The sequence below is a fragment of the Geotrypetes seraphini genome, chromosome 6 (assembly GCF_902459505.1).
Source record: "Geotrypetes seraphini chromosome 6, aGeoSer1.1, whole genome shotgun sequence".
Lineage (NCBI taxonomy): Eukaryota > Metazoa > Chordata > Amphibia > Gymnophiona > Dermophiidae > Geotrypetes > Geotrypetes seraphini.
In genome coordinates this window covers 1,702,194-1,722,558 of record NC_047089.1, presented here as the reverse complement: position 1 = coordinate 1,722,558, position 20,365 = coordinate 1,702,194, and the positions used below count along the sequence as shown (strand labels likewise).

The 20,365-nt window shown below is 45.1% G+C and overlaps 1 protein-coding gene across 7 annotated transcripts in view; it reads left to right on the top strand.

Moving 5' to 3' along the window:
* RRP8 (ribosomal RNA processing 8) overlaps positions 1–20,365 on the top strand; it is a 56,934-nt gene that overhangs the window by 13,208 nt on the left and 23,361 nt on the right. For 4 of the 7 annotated variants that reach the window (XM_033949498.1, XM_033949497.1, XM_033949499.1 and 1 more), the window contains one exon: positions 1,932–2,117. The exons of 2 other annotated variants lie outside the window; for them this stretch is intronic. In XM_033949498.1, the coding sequence (XP_033805389.1) occupies positions 2,016–2,117 (102 nt within the window). In that variant the 5' untranslated portion in view covers positions 1,932–2,015. Of the gene's footprint in view, positions 1–1,931; positions 2,118–17,671; positions 17,786–20,365 lie in introns of those variants that run through there. One more of the 7 variants, XM_033949503.1, reaches the window with a different exon arrangement.

Sequence of the window (20,365 nt, the reverse complement as noted above, 5' to 3'; positions counted from 1 at the left end):
ATTTGCCACTTTTAATTTGTAACCACAAAAAGGGGGTATAAAAGTCTGATTCCCTTCCCTCCTTTCAGTCATTCTTCAGTATTGACTGAAAATGCCAGTGCATTTTCACCTGAAACTCAACGCCCTCCCCCTCAGCCAATCTCTGCCAGACCCAGCCACCCTATCCACAACCTCTCTACCTTTAAATGCTCTGGTTGTCTAGTGGCCTGTTCTAGGCAGGAGTAATCATTGAAAGGTGATGGAAAGGTGGAGGAGTGGTCAGCCTAGGGGATCAGAGGTGACCTGGCCTGGGAGAACCTGCTCGCTGCTGGAGGAGGATACGCCGGCTTTAGTTTTGGCTAAAAAAACAAGCTGCAAATTTTGGCTACTGATTCAGTTTTAGTCGCCCTCTAGTTTAATTAATAATTTTAAGTATATAAAATGATTTCTATAAACAAGTCAGGATATTTCTTTTGACTAACATTTGTAAACCTTCAGGGTGGCATATCTGAGCTCTTCTGGTTGAACTCCCTAAAACAGAATGATCAGGTAAGCCTAAGTATGCACATTATCTGTTAACAGCTGTTAGTCTGGGGATTTCCACCTCTTCTACAGTTTAATAGTATGGGACAGATTAGGGTTGACATATATTCTCTGGGAAACCTGAGACACATGACCCCGTTCCACACCCAGTCCCGCCCCATTATGCCCTTAGCCCCGTCCTCACAAAACCTTCTCTCTTTTTCCGAATGAGCTCCAGCTGCATCTGAAGGGCCTGGAGCGTGCGCAGATGTGTTTGACGTTATCCGTGCATGCTCAGAGGCCCTCTAGACGTGGTCGGGGCTTTCCAAAACCCAGACAAATGCCAGGTTTTGGAAAGTCTGTCTAGGAGCCCAGACAGTCCTCTAAAAAGAAGACATATCTGGATTTTCCCGGATGTCTGGTAACCCTAGGAAAGACTTAGTTGAAGGTGGCTTCCCAGTATCCTTCACTGTTTGGATAGACCATTAGTTTGATCCTGCATGTTCTTACATTAAACACTTCAAGCACATCAATAAATGGCTATGGTGTCTTAACTTATATATCAGTCCAAATAATGAAGTAGTATACCACCAAGCAAGGACTAGATATTCAAAACCTCTTAAAAAATTCTTCAATAACTGTATGTGGAAGCCTCAGTCCCACCACTCCACCACTTAAAGCGGCGGAGTGGTGGGACTGAGGCTTCCATATACAGTTATGTGACTAAACTAAACTAAACCTTAAGTTTATATACCGCATCCTCTCCACAGAAGTGGAGCTCGGCACGGTTTACAAGAACTTAAAATATAAGGTTTACATGAGTTTATATATAGAATGGAAGAGTAAGGGGGAAAATAGAATTACATGTTAGAGAAGAGCCAAGTTTTCAGTTGCTTGCAGAATAGTTGGAGAGAGCCCAGGTTCCGCAACGGGATAGTAAGGTCATTCCAGAGACCTGTGATTTTGAAGAGAAGAGATTTTCCAAGTTTACCTGCATAGAGAATACCGCGTAGAGAGGGGAAAGATAGTTTATATCTTTGAGCGGGTCTGGTGGAGTCAGGACTAGATGAGCAACTTGCCAAGAAAGGAAGATCTAAATGTTACAAAGAATAACTGCTGCCATCCTGCCTTTTTTGAGCAAGAAGCAAAGAGCGGGGACAGCTACATATAAACTACATCACCCACAGACCCCTGGGACATGATTTTAGGAGACTGGATTGCAACCAACTAAAGCAGAAAATAAGGACAATTGTAGGGAAGGAAATGATCTGCTTGAGATACAGCACAAGTTATGTAAAAGAAAACAAACAAACTATGCAAATACATCCCATTCCAAAAGAATAATCCAGAGAAGTAACTGTGGGATGAGTGGGAGTAGAGGAATCCCCTGGCCTCCTTTTTATCATCTTTTTCCTTATCTTCTTCAACAGCCCCTGCAGTGGCGGCTCCTCTGGAAGTTTAACAGCACAGGATTGAGACAGAAACCAGCTTTGAGGAACACACCTCATTCTGCCATGTTTGATACCGGGGACTGGAATGACAGTACTGACGCTGAGCATCTAAGCAAGTCCATTCATCACCATTGCAAGTCTTTTCCAGGAGTACAGGAACCAGCGGTAAATGTTCCCTACTATTCCTGCTCTTCTTCCACCCGTGTGTGATAGAATATTCTAGTCTTCTATTTGTATTCAGTGTAGCTTTTTATGCCCTTGGCCCCCTCCTCCTTGCACACATTCTCACTTACTCTACCCACTGGAATTTTCTCCAGCCCCCACTTACACTCTCACTCTGCACTCTAGCGATTTCCATCGCCACCTCCTTTCTTTGTGTCTCTTTCGTTCACATACAGCTCATTGAGGACTGACCAATGGTATATGATTCCCATTGCTAAATCTTCAGTCGTATGCCTCCACCCCCTCCCCTTACTCCAGCATTTCCTCTTCCACCCCCTGCCTAGCATCACTTCTTCCTCAACCCCCCAAGATATCAAGCTTATCTTTCCCCATATCCTAGCAGACCGAGTTGGCAAACATACTAAGGGCATCTGATCTCTAGGTGAGCCTTGAGCTGTATGCACCTGCCCCAGGGTGGCTTGTCTGTCAACCACCTTCCCCCATGGTCCAGCATCTTCCTTTCCCTACCCCATTAGATGTCCAAGATTCCTTCCTCCCTGACTATGCTGTCCTATCTCCACCCAAATAGACTGAGCCAATCAATTTGTACGAAAAGGTAGAAGCTACATGACTTCAGAGCTTTAAGCAATGTGATTGCTTATGGCTTACCAGGTCCCACCCTGACATAAGCTTCTGTTAGAGAGGGCATGTGTGTTCAAAGGCCTGCTGCTGAAAATTGCTATTTTTATGATAGTTCTGCTGACTGCGCTGGTCTCAGTTAATTGAAAATTTCAATGTATTATCCACAGTGACTTCAGTATTTTTTAAAAACCTCTTTGTAAGTTATATTGCTGAAGGGCTGTCTGGTAAGATTTGCTTCTTGTGGATGATACTGAAATCTGCAATAGAATCGACACCCCTGATGGTGAGGCTAATATGAAGAAGATCCTGGTGAAGCTTGAGGAATGATCTGGAATTTGATAGTTAAGATTTAGGGCTCCTTTTATGCAGGCGCATTAGGGCCTTAACGCACAGAATAGTGTGCACTAGCCGTTACCGCCTCCTCTTGAGCAGGCGGTAGTTTTTCGGCTAGCATGCGCTAAAAACGCTAGCGCGCCTTCGTAAAAGGAGCCCTTAATGCTAAGAAATGGAAAGTCTTGCATTTCATGTCATCTGCAAATTTGATCACTTCACTTATCATTCTAGTTTCCAGATCTATATAAATTAAATAGCACCAGTCCCAGTAGAGACCCTTGTGGCATTCCACTATTACCCTTCTTCACTGAGAAAAATGGCCATTTAATCCTACCCTCCCTTTTCTGTCCAATCCACAACAAAACATTGCCTCCTATTCCATGACTCTCTGATTTTCTCAGGAGTCTCTCATGAGGGACTTTATCAAAAGCTTTCTGAAAATCTAGATACACATCATCAACCGACTCACCTTATCACTCTCCAGGGATTCCAGACAAAGTTAGACGAGTTCCTGCGGAACTGGAACACACGCAGGTAGGGCTGGTCTGGGTTAGGGTGCTGGTCTTTGACCTAGGAGCCACCGCGGGAGCTGACTGCTGGGCACGATGGATCACTGGTCTGACCTAGCAGCAGCAATTCTTATGTTCTTATGTTTATTCATACCCTCAAAGAAATGAAGCAAATTGATGAGGCAAGACTTTCCTTGACTGAACCCATGCTGACTGTCCAATTAAACCATGTTTGTTTCCCTGGTTTCCTAATGCCTATCTTTATAAAAATTTGTTTTATAACCTTTTCCGTTTGTTATTTTCCTTTTGTTCTCTCCTAAGCTTTATAAACCTTTCCTTTCCCACTTAGCCTACTTGTGTTCAGTTCATTCCCTTGTCTTGGTCTCCATACCCTGTTTGTTTTTTTATTTTATCAAATTTTAACTTTTTCCCTTGATTTTATTCTTGTACACCGCTTTGACTTATTTTTTTTGCTAAAAATTGCGATATATCAAATAAAATAACTAACTATACATGTTCTGTAATTATATTCTTTATACATAAGAACATAAGTAGTGCCTCTGCTGGGTCAAACCACAGGTCCATCACGCCCAGCAGTCCGCTCCCGCGGCGGCCCAACAGGTCATGACCTGTCTGAATCACCCCTTGGTTTCTCATCGAAGTCCTATCTTCCCATCAAATTCTTGACCCTTTGTCCCCGCACCCCTTTCAGTACCCTACGATCCCTTTGTCCCTCAGGAATCTGTCCAATCCCTGTTTGAATCCCTGTACTGTATTCTGCCTGATCACTTCCTCCGGGAGTGCATTCCATGTGTCCATGACCCTTTGGGTGAAGAAAAACTTCCTTGCATTTGTCTTGAACCTATCCCCCTTCAGTTTCTCCGAGTGCCCCCTCGTACCCGTTGTCCCTCTCAGTCTGAAGAACCTGTCCCTATCCACCTTCTCTATGCCTCTCAGGATTTTGAAGGTCTCTATCATATCTCCCCTGAGCCTCCTCTTTTCCAGAGAGAAGAGACCCAGCTTATCCAGCCTCTCAGCGTATTGGCAGTTTTCCAGCCCTCTTACCAGCTTCGTTGCTCTTCTTTGGACTCTCTCAAGTACCGCCATGTCCTTCTTGAGGTGCGGCGACCAATACTGTCGCAGTATTCCAGATGCGGGCGCACCATCGCCCGATATAGTGGCATGATGACTTCCCGTGTCCTGGTTGTGATACCCTTCTTTATGATGCCCAGCATCCTGTTGGCTTTTTTCGTCGCTGCTGCACACTGTGCGGATGGCTTCATTGATGCATCCACTAGCACACCCAAGTCTCTCTCAAGTCCGCTGTCTCCCAGCAGTGCCCCCCCCATTTTGTAGTTGAACAACGGGTTCTTATTTCCTATATGCATGACCTTGCATTTCTCAACGTTAAAGCGCATTTGCCATTTGTTTGCCCAGTCTTCCAGCTTGTCCAGGTCCCTTTGCAGGTCCTCACACTCCTCCCTGGTCCTAACTCTTCCGCAGAGTTTGGTATCGTCCGCAAATTTTATAACCTTGCATTTTGCCTCCGTTTCCAGGTCATTGATAAATATGTTGAAGAGTAGCGGCCCTAGCACCGATCCCTGCGGCACACCGCTCGTGACTCCCCGCCAGTCTGAATATTGGCCCTTCACTCCGACCCTCTGCAGTCTACCTGACAGCCAGTGCTTGATCCATCTGTGTATATCCCCGCCCACCCCGTGGTTCCACAGCTTCTTAAGCAGCCTTTCATGTGGCACCTTATCAAAAGCCTTTTGAAAATCGAGGTAAATGATGTCCATGGGTTCCCCTTTGTCCACCTGACTGCTTATTCCCTCAAAGAAGTACAGTAGGTTCGTAAGGCATGACCTTCCCTTACAGAATCCGTGCTGGCTTGTTCGCAGTAAGTCATTTTTCTCGATGTGTTCGCAAATGTTGTCCTTGATCATCGCTTCCACCATCTTCCCTATAACTGAAGTCAGGCTCACCGGCCTGTAGTTCCCGGGGTCACCCCTCGATCCCTTCTTAAAGATAGGTGTGACATTCGCCAGTTTCCAGTCCTCTGGCACCTCTCCTGTTCTCAGGGATAGGTTGCAAACATGCTGGATTGTGCCCGCTATTTCCTGTCTTAGTTCCTTTAGAACCCTTGGGTGGATCCCGTCCGGTCCCGGTGATTTGCCGCTTTTTAGCCTGTCTATCTGTTTGAGGACATCCTCCTAACTTACCTCTATATGCTCCAACCTATCTATACCCTCCCAGCCACTGAAGCCCTCCCCAGCCCATCCCCCATCAAACAGCCTTACACAGACACAGACCGTGCAAGTCTGCCCAGTACTGGCCTTAGTTCAATATTTAATATTTTCTGATTCTAGATCCTCTGAAGAAAGACTAAACAAATTGCAGCTCTACACTCTAGAGGAGCGCAGGGAGAGGAGAGACATGATTGAGACATTTAAATACATCACGGGACGTGTCGAGGTGGAAGAAGACATCTTCTTTCTTAAGGGACCCTCGGTCACAAGGGGGCATCCGTTCAAACTCAGAGGAGGGAAATTCGATAGTGACATAAGGAAGTATTTCTTCACAGAAAGGGTTGTAGATCACTGGAATAAGCTTCCAGAGCAGGTGATCAAGGCCACCAGCGTTATTGACTTTAAGAATAAATGGGATGCCCTAGTAGGATCCTTACGAGGGTCGAGTTAAGGAACTAGGTCATTAGTACTCAGACTTAATGGGGTGGGTCAGTAGAGTGGGCAGACTTGATGGGCTTAAGCCCTTTTCTGCCGTCATCTTTCTATGTTTCTGTGTTCATCCCACGCTTCTTTGAACTCAGTCACAGTTTTACTCTCCACCACCTCTCTTGGGAGCGCATTCCAGGCATCCACCACCCTCTCCGTAAAGTAGAATTTCCTAACATTGTTTTTGAATCTACCACCCCTCAACCTCAAATTATGTCCTCTGGTTTTACCATTTTCCTTTCTCTGGAAAAGATTTTGTTCTACGTTAATACCCTTCAAGTATTTGAACGTCTGAATCATATCTCCCCTGTCCCTCCTTTCCTCTAGGGTATACATATTCAGGGCTTCCAATCTCTTCTGGCGCAAGCCTCCAATCATTTTTGTCGCCCTCCTCTGGACCGCTTCAAGTCTTCTTACGTCCTTTGCCAGATACGGTCTCCAAAACTGAACACAATACTCCAAGTGGGGCCTTACCAATGACCTATACAGGGGCATCAACACCTTCTTCCTTCTACTGGCTACGCCTCTATTTATATAGCCCAGCATCCTTCTGGCAGCAGCCACTGCCTTGTCACACTGTTTTTTTGCCTTTTGATCTTCGGACACTATCACCCCAAGGTCCCTCTCCCCGTCCGTGCATATCAGCTTCTCACCTCCCAGCATTTATGGTTCCTGCCGATTATTAATCCCCAAATGCATTACTCTGCATTTCTTTGCATTGAATTTTAGTTGCCAGGCATTGGACCATTTCTCTAACTTTTGCAGATCCTTTTTCATATTTTCCACTCCCTCTTCTGTGTCTACTCTTACAAATCTTGGTATTATCTGCAGAAAGGCACACTTTTCCTTCTAACCCTTCAGCAATGTCACTCACAAACATATTGAACAGGATCGGCCCCAGCACCGAACCATGAGGGACTCCACTATTCACCTTTCCTTCCTCCGAGCGACTTCCATTAACCACCACCCTCTGGCGTCTGTCCGACAGCCAGTTTCTAACCCAGTTCACTACTTTGGGTCCTAACTTCAGCCCTTCAAGTTTGTTCAACAGCCTCCTATGAGGAACTGTATCAAAGGCTTTGCTGAAATCTAAGTAAATTACATCTAGCATATGTCCTCAATCCAGCTCTCTGGTGACCCAATCAAAAAATTCAATCGGGTTCGTTTGGCACGATTTACCTTTTGTAAAGTCATGTTGCCTCGGATCCTGTAACCCATTAGATTCAAGGAAGTACACTATCCTTTCTTTCAGCAACACTTCCATTATTTTTCCAACAACTGAAGTGAGGCTCACCGGCCTGTAGTTTCCTGCTTCATCCTTGTGACCACTTTTGTGAATAGAGACCACATCTGCTCTCCTCCAATCCCCAGGAATCACTCCCGTCTCCAGAGATTTGTTGAACAAGTCTTTAATAGGACTCGCCAGAACCTCTCTGAGCTCCCTTAGTATCCTGGGATGGATCCCGTCTGGTCCCATCGCTTTGTCCACCTTCAGTTTTTCAAGTTGCTCATAAACACTCTCCTCCGTGAACGGCGCAGAATCTACTCCATTTTCTCGTGTAACTTTGCCAGACAATCTCGGTCCTTCTCCAGGATTTTCTTCTGTGAACACAGAACAGAAGTATTTGTTTAGCACATTTGCTTTCTCCTCATCACTTTCCACATATTGGTTCCCAGCGTCTTTTAGCCTAGCAATTCCATTTTTCATCTTCCTCCTTTCACTAATATATCTGAAAAAATTTTTGTCTCCCTTTTTTACTTTTTTAGCCATTTGTTCTTCCGCCTGTGCTTTCGCCAGATGTATCACTCTCTTGGCTTCTTTCAGTTTCACCCTGTAATCCTTTCTGCACTCCTCTTCTTGGTTTTTTTTATATTTCACGAACGCCAACTCTTTCGCCTTTATTTTCTCCGCCACTAGGTTGGAGAACCATATCGGCTTCCTTTTTCTCTTGTTTTTATTGATTTTCTTCACATAAAGGTCCGTAGCCATTTTTATCGCTCCTTTCAGCTTAGACCACTGTCTTTCCACATCTCTTATGTCCTCCCATCCTAACAGCTCTTTCTTCAGGTACTCTCCCATTGCATTAAAGTCCGTACGTTTGAAATCTAGGACTTTCAGTATCGTGTGGCCACGCTCCATTTTAGCCGTTATATCAAACCAAACCATTTGATAATCGCTATTTCCCAGGTGAGCACCCACTGAAACATTAGAGATACTCTCTCCATTTGTGAGGACCAGATCCAATATTGCTTTTTCCCTCGTGGGTTCCGTCACCATTTGTCTGAGCAGAACCTCTTTAAAGGCATTCACAATCTCCCTACTTCCTTGTCATCAACAGCAGATGAATCCAGAGACTAGGGATTACATTCATCAACCAGCAGGTGGAGATAGAGAGAACTGAATTGTCCTCAGCCTTCTTGGATGCACAGCCTCCTGGCCAACCAGTATTCTCTATCTCCCACAGGCTGATGGATGTATTCTTCACAGCTCCTGGCTTCTGCTTGTGGATTTCAGTCCAGGCCTGGATATTTCAAGATGAGGGGTGTCTGGCTGAGCGGTGCCAGCTTTAGGGGTTACACCTGGGGCCCCCCAGGTCTCTGCCTCACCCCCTTCTGGGATACACCTGTTCACTGCAGGTCCCTTTCCCTATTTGCCGTTGTGACTTGGTTACTTCTCCTTTCCCACGTTAAAAAACAAAACAAAAAAACAACCACAAAGTCACTTGTGAGGAGTACCGGCTTTTCACAGCGGTTTTCATCCTCAAGTGCTTGAGCTCCCTTGCTTCTGCCAGCATATGTTCCTGCTCCCTCAGTTGCCCTTCGTTGTTGATGTCGGGTGAGTGTTTTTTTCCTTTCACGGGGTCTGGTTTTCAGTGCGGTAGCATTTTGGGCTCCTGCAGGTGCTGGCAAGGGGCTTGGTTGAGCGGTCTGACCCAGCTCCGCCGTAATTCAGGCGCTCAGATGGGCTGTCTTCGCTACTCTATAGAGAGCTCTGGCGGGAGAGGTGCGGCTGCTTTTTCCCTTGGGCGTTGGCAGCCATTTTGATTTGTTTGCAACGGCCGCATGGAGCTCGTTTAGTCCACTGTTTACTGAGGTGTTCAGGCTGCTTTCCGATGTAGTGTTCCTGCCGGGTTGCTGTGGCAGTCGCCTTTCTCGGCGTACTCGATGTGTAGTCAGGACGCTGGATCGGGTGCTCTAGGGAGCTGACGGTCTTCAAGTCTTCTCTGCCGGTAGTTAGTCTTCGACGCGCTGCAGCAGCGGTTGTGCCTATGTGCCCTGAACACGCAGCATAGTTTCCTGTCATATAGTTGGTTTTCTTCCTCGATGGGAAGTTGCTTCTGCTGTTTATACCCTCCCTGTATTTTATACCAGGATGGAAGTTTGATTTTGACTTTTATTATTCTTCACTATTTTGAAAGCGAGGGTGATATATTTCCTTTCTCCTGTGGAGGTCAGGTGCCATTTCCAAGTCTCTGTGTATGGGTTCATCGGTGGCTGGGGATATTTCTTTGTGGGCATGGCCTCCTGCGTGTTCTGCCCTTTTGCTGCTCCGCTCCACTCCTTTTCGGTGGTGGGCTGTGTGAGCTTGTGGCTGATTTTTGATGGTAATGTGGGTATCATAGTATGGGCAGAGACCTGCTACAATGCCGTTCTTATGGGAAGACCTTTGCCTGGTCTGGCCTTGGTTGGCCCACTTTCTTTTGGTTTTGGTGGTTGAAGCTGGGGCTGATGGCAGTAAGTGGCTGAGTTGTCCTGGTGTGGGGTGTGTTAGTTGGGGTGCCATTTGGTGTAGGCTACGGTGCCCGGGACCGCAGTGCCGTGTCTTTCCGCTGAATGTGTTGCAGTGCTTGGTTTGCTGGTTTGCCTTTTTCTGTTAACACGGTCAATAGGCCGGTTTCCACCTGTGGTTGCTATATTTCAGGGCTTTCTACCTAGCGCATCTCTGGCTACTTCTGGGGACATGGCTATTTCACTGTCCTTGTGGTTGTTGGCAGGGCTGCCTTGTCCAAGTGCGGGGTATGTGGCTTCCTCTTACTGGTGCAACACTTGTCGCTTGACGCGGGCGAGGCTGCTTGTGCCTATGTTATGGGTTGGGCCTCCCCTTTGGTGTTTGTTGCTTGTGGCACTGTTAGGGGGGTCCTATGTTTTTCCTCTTTTCTTTCAGTCGCGTAGTCCTTGGGTACTTTGGTGGAAGCCTTTTCTACATTTATTTGGGGCATGCCGAGGTCCTATTTCTGCAGTGGTGCCCGCTTAGATTCTGTTTTACGTTGTGTGAGCTTGCATTTCATATCTATGACTCTCGGCCTTATACTTTCCCATTTAGTCTTTTTCCCATGATTGACGGTGTCTCTCATTTGCCTATGGGCTGCTTCTTTATGCTTCCAGCCTATTTTCCTTTGGGTCTTGGGGTGGTGCACGAGATGTCCCTGTGTGCTGGTTTCATGTTCTCTATTTTCACCATTTCACCCTTTTCTCTGGAGGCTCCTATATGGACTTTTGGGTTCTAGAGCCTTTTCAGGCTAGCCTATCAGCTTGGCACAGCTATATCACGGCCTCCAGCTGTAGACATGCCAGTATACCGAAGTCGCCTAACTGAATTGGGCGGTTGATCTGGCCATCTGGCACAGGGGGGGTGACTCCGTGACGAGACCAGATGCTGTCATCATGGGAGAGGGGACATTGAAGGTACCTGTTTCAGTGTACCCTCGTACGACTCTATGCCTCGTTTGCATGTTGCCCCAACAATTTCAACTTCCTTTGCTGGGCGCTGCTAGGCTTTGGGGTGTTCTGTCTCCCTCCTCTTCCTTACGATACCAAAAAAAAAAAAATTCTCTCTATATAAATAAATAAATAAAATAAGATTTTCCCTCCTGTCCTTTGGCAGTTTTCTAGGGGTCATTGTTCCCCTATAGAGGACACAGATTGTGTCTCTTCTCTCGCATTGTCACAGGCCTCTGTCTTTCTTTGATTCTGGCTAGTGGCATGTTCATGCATGATAGTCTGGCATTTTTTCACCTCTTGGGGTTTGGTTTAGGTTTGGTTATTATCTCGGTATCTCCTTTCTCTCCTTCCCTTGGGGTTTGGTGCTTTGGTTGTGCCTAGCCTTCCCTTTTTCCTTCGCTTGCAGTTGTTTCTTTCTGGCTGACTTATTTCTCTGTTTGTGTGCCTGGGGCTCGAATGGCTGCAGTTTATGGCTGGTTTGTCTCCTAGCCAGTTCTTCAGCACCATTGGTGTTTATCTACCCTGGTGCACAAGTGGTGCAACGGGGACTTAGTGGCGAGCAGTGCACTTTTTAGCCCACTGTCTGGAAACCACTTTCCCGTTCCTCCTTTTCCTATGGGTAGTCTCCTGTGCCACACTAGGTATGGTACCTCCTTTCTCCCTTTTCTGATGCGAAGGGGTTTCTCTTGCGGATGAGTGTCCTGTGACGCTCTTTTGGGGTAAGAAGTGGATTCTCTTTTTGTCTCCTGTATTCCGTTTTAAGGATTCCTGCTGTGCCGGCTGGTGCTGGGATACCTGTTATGAGGGGTGCATGTAAGATTTGGCTTCTCCTGTCTTGTGGCTGGCTTGCACGCCCTAGACATGGTTGGTCGGGAAGGCGGGCGCTCTGGATGTTGCTCCATTCAGTGGCTGTAGCTATTTGTTTCAATCTATCTTGGGGATCTTCTTACTGTCTTACCCTACTGGTCTGGTTTGCCATTATACTCTGTTTTTCAAATTTATTCCTCACATTAAATATGGGTTCCTGCATTTTGCTCGAATTTTCTTTATTATTGCTTGAGGCTTGCCCTTGGTGGCCTGCCCTGGGGTGGACAGCATGCTCCTCTATGAGTTTTGTGATGGCTCTTTGGTGTGGGCACTCTCAGTGGTCTGGCGTATTGCTTGGGTCCGACTATGTTCTCTGTCTCTCTCCAGGGGCAGTCGCCGCCATCATTATCGCTTTGGGCATCATCTGTGGGGCTGTTGCAATCAACATGGGAATGGCCTGCATGGGTGCTGATGGCCACTGCAGGGGACAAGGCTGGTCTTGTTCACTCTTCTACAGCGGGTGGCCTCTGTTTATTCTTTCCACGCTTTCCTGGTGGACTCATCTTTCTTTCTTCATTTTATGGATTTCTGGTCCATGAGGCTAGCTGGGTCTAGCTGACTCTCCCTTTTCTCTGGGGTTTGGGTCGGTTGACCTTGGTATCCGCTTACCTGTTTCTCTTACCTTGTTTTCTGTAGCCCATTCTGTGGTGAGGGCTGTTCTTCCGGACTTTCTCTTTACCTCTAGTTTGTCTCACCTGTTGGCTACCTATGATGAGCGAAGTTTCTCTGTCTGCATGTGGTCCATTTCTTGCTGGGCTGTTTTTTTGCAGCATAGCCCAGGTAAGTGGACTTGATTCTATATTCTCACGACGCATATGATCTAGTTAGTCTGTACGGCTCTCCTTGGACCTGTGTTTGTTTCTCTCCAGTGGTTTCGACTATTCACGTTTCCGTTGATTTAGTTCCCCTATGTCCCTCTGGCTTTCTTTGTGATTTCTGGAGTCTGACTTGGCACCCTTTGGTGGGCCTCAGCTGCTAGAGAGGGGGGGGGGGAGCCTGGCTTCATCCATGCCTCTTCTGTAGCTTTCTATGTGTGGGTGTGTGAGTCCTTTCCTCTCTTTGGTGAGGATTTCTTCTTTCATGGTTCTGCAGTTTGACTCTTTTCGGAGGGCTCTTGGTTTACTACTTTGAGATAGCTCTACTTTGGGTTGTGATCCTTCTCTCTTTGTGTTTCCACACTCCATGCCCTACACCCTTGCAAGGGGACAGAGGTCTGTTATAGTGAGCTTTTTCATAAATGTCATGGCTTTCTGGTGAACTTGGGGCCTTGCGGGCATAGCGGATTCATTCATCCGTAGTTGTTTGGGAGTCCTTAAGTGTCACCTCAGTTTGGTACTAAACACTCCTTCTGTTCATAGTGGGTCTCGGCAGCTGTGGTTTCCTCAGCATTGTGCTATTAGCTTCTGTTTGCACCTGTTCACATGTATTCTGAGTATAACCCCTGACTGCTTGTGGGGTTTCTTCACTCTTTCTTTTCCTTGATCTTCTGCTGCAGATCGGGCATTGGAGAGGCGGTTTTCTCCATTTCTTGGTTGTTCTCTGTATATACACAGTGATGGTCTGGGTGTGGAACTTCTTTTGCCATGACCTTCGGTAGGTTGACAGTGTTGCGCTGATATTTGTTTCCCTCCCTACGATAGGACTGCTTTGCTACATCCCACTAGTCTCTGGATTCATCTGCTGTGACTAAAGGAAAAAAAATTAACAGGTAAGAACATAATTTTTCCTTCCTTGTCATCAACAGCAGATGAATCCAGAGCCCCACCCTGTTTCAGAATTTGTGGCTCTGCGCATGGTTTGGCACTGTTTTTTGTGCTGGAGTTGCTTTTTGGGTTCTTTGAGTATTGTTTTTTTGTGTTTCATGTGTGTGGGAAAGGAGTTTCTTATGGTTGAGTTTTGTTTTTGGATGCTCTGAGATGACCTTTACTGGTTGGCCAGGAGGCTGTGCATCCAAGAAGGCTGAGGACAATTCAGTTCTCTCTATCTCTATCTCTACCTGCTGGTTGATGGACGTAATCCCACTAGTCTCTAGATTCATCTGCTGTGACTAAAGGAAAGAAAATTAACAGATAAGAACATAATTTTTTCCTTCTTTCCAATTCCGCAGACGGAACATTCCAGTCCGCATCCGGCAGATTGAAATCTCCCAACAGCAGAACCTCCTCTTTCCTTCCAAACTTTTGGATATCCACAATCACCCACGTAGATAGAAGTTCCATCTTCTCTTTTCAGAGCGATCCATATCGCTTCTTCCTTTCCCCAGGTCCCTTGCATTTCGGTCCATTGGATATTGATCTTTACATAGAGAGCTACTCCTCCACCTTTTTGACCATCTCTGTCCTTCCTAAAAATATTATATCCCGGTATGTTTGCATCCCATCCATGGGATTCACTGAACCATGTCTCTGTGATAGCGACAATATGTAGATCTGCCTCTAACATCAGGGCTTACAGATCATGAACTTTGTTGCTTAGACTGCGAGCATTTGTGGTCATCACTTTCCAGCTATTTTTCAGTGGTAATCTCCTTTTTCTTATAGATTTTTGTTTCGTTTCACTTTCCATTGCAATACTAAGAAATGAGTTGCTGATATTGTTTGTTTCAATCTTTACTACTATCACATCTTTTCTTTTGCTGGGAGTGCCCTCTATAATTGTCCTTCATACATACACCACCCCCACCTTCTAGTTTAAATGCCTAGAAAAATATTGTCTAAATTTCTCTGCAAGGTTTCTTTTTCCTGCTGTAGTAATATGTAGCCCATCAGTGCAATATAGCTTCTTGTCCTTCTATGTATTTCCCCATCCTCCTATGTACCTGAAGCCTTCTTGATGACACCAGGCTTTGAGCCATCTATTAAAGTTCTCTGTGTTTTTCACTCTTTGCTCTCCCTTTCCATATGCAGGCAGTATTTCAGAAAAAGCTAAAACCTTTACAAAAGGTTTCAAGCCCTCACCAAGCTCTTGAAAAGCTTTCTGTGCTGCAAGTGTGGAATTGTTGGCCAGGTCATTTGTTCCCAGATGGATAACAACATCAGTGTTAAAATCCTTAGTTTCTTCCTTAATTATAGTCAGTATTTGCCTGGAACTCCTGGTAGCTGAGGATCCTGGAAGACATTTCACTATTTTGGTCTCCTCGCCTTGTGTTCCAAGGTTAATGCCTCTGATGATGGAATCCCCCAACAGTAATAGTTTTTTGTTTTTGGCTTTTTTATTTGTGCTTAGGGTGCGCTTGTTCTCTTGAGTTACCTTCATTGGTTCCAGTCCCACCTCCCTTCTGTTTTCTTGAGTATCGCAGTGCACTAGTGGAGCGAAGGAATTCTGTAGAGGTAATATTAGTGAAGGTGGATGTTTCTGTGTTACATGTCGCAGTATTCCTAAGCCTACTGTGACCCATTTATTCCTGTGTTGTTTTATTATTTGAGGTAGAGGTGGTAAGTTGGTATGATTTTGTGGAGTGATGGAAGCTGCTTTAATTGTATTCAATTCCTGTTTAAGTTTGCAAGTTGAAGACCGTTGGGGCAAGCCTTAAGCCTCCAAATAGTGTGAACATAAGAACATAAGAACATAAGCAGTGCCTCCGCCGGGTCAGACCATAGGTCCATCCTGCCCGGCAGTCCGCTCCCGCGGCGGCCTAAACAGGTCACGACCTGTCTGCATCACCAGAAGGGGCTCCCTTGCCACCTTGGTTTCTCATTTAAGTCCTATCTTCCCATCGTAGTCCTAACCCTCCGGTCTTGCACATGCACGACCTGTTGGGTTTCTATACTTATTACCTGGTTAGCTTTCTATACCTGTGTTACATCCCAGCACCTCTCTCAGTATCCTACGATCCCTTTATCCCTCAGGAATCCGTCCAATCCCTGTTTGAATCCCTGTACCGTACTCTGCCTGATCACTTCCTCCGGTAGCGCATTCCAAGTGTCCACGACCCTTTGGGTGAAAAAAAACTTCCTTGCGTTTGTTTTGAACCTATCTCCCTTCAGTTTCTCCGAATGCCCCCTCGTACTTGTTGTCCCCTTCAGTCTGAAGAATCTGTCCCTATCCACCCTCTCTATGCCCCTCATGATCTTGAAGGTCTCTATCATATCTCCCCTGAGCCTCCTTTTTTCCAGAGAGAAGAGCCCCAGCTTATCCAATCTCTCGGCGTATGGGCAGTGTTCCAGCCCCTTTACCAGTTTCGTTGCTCTCCTTTGGACTCTCTCAAGTACCGCCATGTCCTTCTTGAGGTGCGGCGACCAATACTGAACACAGTATTCCAGATGTGGACGCACCATCGCTCGATACAATGGCATGATGATACAATGGCATGATGTGTCTTGGAATTAAAGCACCACAGTGATTGCATAGAATAAAGGTCATCTTGATTGGTTGTGAAGTGACTTGATTTTAGTAGTCCTGATTATTTGGGTCTCTATATACGAAAAGTGGTCCCTGGAGTGGGTGGGACTATAAGTCTTACCCTTATTCCTATGAAGGGAAAGAGGAAATAAGATTTAACAGAGGAAATAGAAGGGTTTATTTTTTTTTGTGGTTTTTTGTTTTTTTTAAGTAAGAAACAGGGAGGAGGAGAAGAGAAATTAAGCAGATATAATGCTGAAAAACAGTGAAAAGAGCAGAATATGAAATGCTGAACAACTTAGCTTTTAGAAGTTCACAGGGCAGTCTTGTTCACAGCATTGTCCCAAAGATAATGCAATTAACCTTAGTAATAAATCAGAGCCCCTCCCTTCTACACCTAATCAGCAGAAAACAATGGCTGAAAACTAGTAAGTCAGAAATACAGGCTCTATACCAAATCAGTGGCTACCCTAAAACACAGGATTTTAAACAAAAATGCAGGCTCTATACCACCCTAAAACACAGGATTTTAAACAGAAATGCAGGCTCTATACCACCCTAAAACACAGGATTTTAAACAAAAATGTAGGCTCTATACCAAATCAGTGGCTACCCTAAAACACAGGATTTATAACAGGATTTTCCCTACTTTAGTCACCCTGTGCCATAGGCACCAGGATTTAATTAGAGTTAATATAAGTCTTACACTTATTCCTATGAAAAGGAAGAGGAAATAAGATTTAACAGAGGAAAGAGAAGGGTTTATTTTTTGTGTTTTTGTTTTTTTTAAAGTAAGAATCAGGGAGAAGGAGAAGAGAAATTAAGCAGATATAATGCTGAAAAACAGTGAAAAGAACAGAATATGAAATGCTAAGCAACTTAGCTTTTAGAAGTTCACAGGGCAGCCTTGTTCACAGCAAGAAAGAAAGATTAGGTTCTTACCTTGATAATCCTCTTTCCTGTAGAACAGTATTCGATTCCTTATGAATGGGTTGCAAAGAACTCCAACTCATGAGTTGGATTGTAGAAGATGTCAATCATTTTTTCAACTCCTCCTCCTTGTCTCTCTGGACAATGCCCTCCCAGTCCTCAGTCTGTACCACAGCAAGCAAGAATCCCTAGGAGAGAAAATAAGAACAAGGATAGGTTCAGGAGACTTCCCAAGTTTGTTACCTTTGCTCTGTTCTGCAATAGGAATAGGTAGAACAGCCACCAATAGAAATAAACACAGCAAACAATGTTTTGCGTTTTGTTTCTTAACAAACTGAGAGGTGGAACCAACACACTACCTACCAGTGTGCAAACAGCACCAACACTTGTATAGTTCTACGACTGTAGAATGCAGTGAGCAGTGGGACTCAATCCCCTGCCTCATAACTTTTCATATCTTCTCTTTTGGCTGCTTCAGGTCAAGCCACTGGAACTATACCATAGACAATTGTCAAATACAGGTGGAATCCATTCTGAATAGGGCAGGTCATAAGGAATTGTAGGCTGTTCTACACGAAAGAGGATTATCGAGGTAAGAACCTAATCCTTCCTAAACTAAACTAAAACTTAACCTTATATTCCGGGTCTTCAACCAAAGGAAGCTCAATGCTGTAAACAATAAATTAAAAAAATTAAGTAAACTGAAATACAAGAGTTGGTTTTAAAAATGTTTAGCGAATAAAAAAGTTTTTAGAAGTTTACGGAAGCATTAGCAAAATATTGTGACGTTTAAATAGTGTTTTCCCCTTTAAATATGCACATCCGGGAGGGGGATTGTAGGTTAATGAATTTTTAATAATTGATATGGGATGATTATAGATATTTTATGTATGGGCATTGTGATTGTTTAGGGGGGAGGGGGGATTAATTCTGAAATGGATATTACAAGAATATTAAGTGTGATTTGAGCATAAAATGTTATATTTACTGTTACACTTATTGTAAGTATTGAAAATAATAAAGAAGTGGGAAAAAAAAGAAGTTTACGGAAGAGTTGGAAGGAACTGGGACACCTCAAAAATAGGGGAAGTTCATTCCATAATTGGGGAAATTTAAATGCCAGAGAGCTGCTAAAATTCTTAACTCCTTGAATTCCTTTCCTAGAAGGAAGAGAAAGTTTAAATCGATGAATGCCTCTCTCGCATATGAAAATCTATAAACATTCCATAGCAGAGGAACAAGAGCAAAGATACCATGTAAAATCTTAAAAACAATACATAAATACTTAAACTGAATTCTAAAATAAACCAGGAGCCAATGGAGAGAGAAAAGCAAAGGAGTCACAAGGTCCAATTTGCTCTTTCCATAGATCAACTTTGCGGTGGTATTCTGAATCAATTGTAGTCTTTGAAGAAAGTTCTTAGTGATGCCAAGATAAATGGCATTACAATAATCTAACTGGGATAATATAATAGATTGGACCAAAACAGAAAAATGACGTTGATGGAAAAGAGATCTGACTTTCATCAACATCTGTAAGCATATAATTCCATATGAATGGGACTTACCAAAGCAGTCCCTGGAAACTAGGGCAGGACAGTGTAGCCTGCACCAAGGACCCAAAAGCCATATCTGATTGTGCTGACATGTCCACTCTGTAAAGTATGAAGGATGGACCATGTGACCACCCTGCAAATTTCATCAGGCGGGACCGCCCTAGACTCTACCCAAAAAGAAGCAGGTCAGCAATTTCATGTTGTACCCTGGGATGTATAGCATCCAATCCTGGCGATTTTATCACTTTTTAACTTCTCAATTTGGCTCAGTACATTTTCCAGATTCACCGAGATTTTTCAGTTCCTCCACCTCATCACCGTTGCAAACCATTTCCGGTTCAGGTAGATCTCTTACATAGAAACATAGAAATAGACGGCAGATAAGGGCCCATGGCCCATCTAGTCTGCCCACCTTAATGTCCCTCCCCTACCTTTGCCCTGTGAATAGATCCCATGTGCCGATCCCATTTTGCCTTAAAATCAGGCACGCTGCTGGCCTCAATCACCTGTAGTGGAAGACTATTCCAGCGATCAACCACTCTTTCAGTGAAAAAGAATTTCCTGGTGTCACCTCGTAGTTTCCCGCCCCTGATTTTCAATGGATGCCCTCTTGTTGTCGTGGGACCCTTGAAAAAGAAGATATCTTCCTCCGCCTCGATGCGGCCCGTAAGATACTTGAACGTCTCGATCATGTCCCCCCTCTCTCTGCGCTCCTCGAGCGAGTATAGCTGTAATTTGTCAAGCCGTTTTTCGTATGGTAGATCCTTGAGTCCCGAGACCATCCGGGTGGCCATTCTTTGCACCGACTCCAGTCTCAGCACATCCTTGCGATAATGCGGCCTCCAGAATTGCACACAGTATTCCAGGTGGAGCCTCACCATGGATCTATACAATGGCATAATGACTTCCGCCTTACGACTGACGAAACCCCTTCGTATGCAGCCCATGATTTATCTTGCCTTGGACGAAGTCTGCTCCACTTAATTGGCAGACTTCATGTCCTCACTGACGATTACCCCCAAGTCTCGTTCTGCTACCGTTTTTGCTAGGATCTCGCCATTAAGGGTATAAGACTTGCATGGATTCTGGCTGCCCAGGTGCATAACTTTGCATTTTTTGGCATTGAAGTTGAGTTGCCATGTCCTAGACCATCGCTCCAGTAGGAGTAGGTCGTGCATCATGTTGTCGGGCACTGAATCTTCGTCTATTATGCATTTGCCCACTACATTACTCAGTTTGGCGTCATCGGCGAATAATGTTATTTTACCTCGAAGCCCTTCTGCCAAGTCTCATAAAGATGTTGAATAGGATTGGGCCCAAGACTGAGCCCTGTGGTACTCCACTAATCACCTCCGTCATTTCGGAGGGGGTGCCGTTCACCACCACCCTTTGGAGCCTACCTCCAAGCCAGCTCCCAACCCATTTCGTCAATGTGTTACCTAATCCTATAGAACTCATCTTGCTCAGTAACCTGCGGTGTAGTACGCTATCGAATGCTTTGCTAAAGTCCAGGTACACGATGTCCAGGGACTCCCCAATGTCCAGCTTCCCCGTTACCCAGTCAAAGAAGCTGATCAGGTTGGATTGGCAGGATCTCCCCTTAGTAAATCCATGTT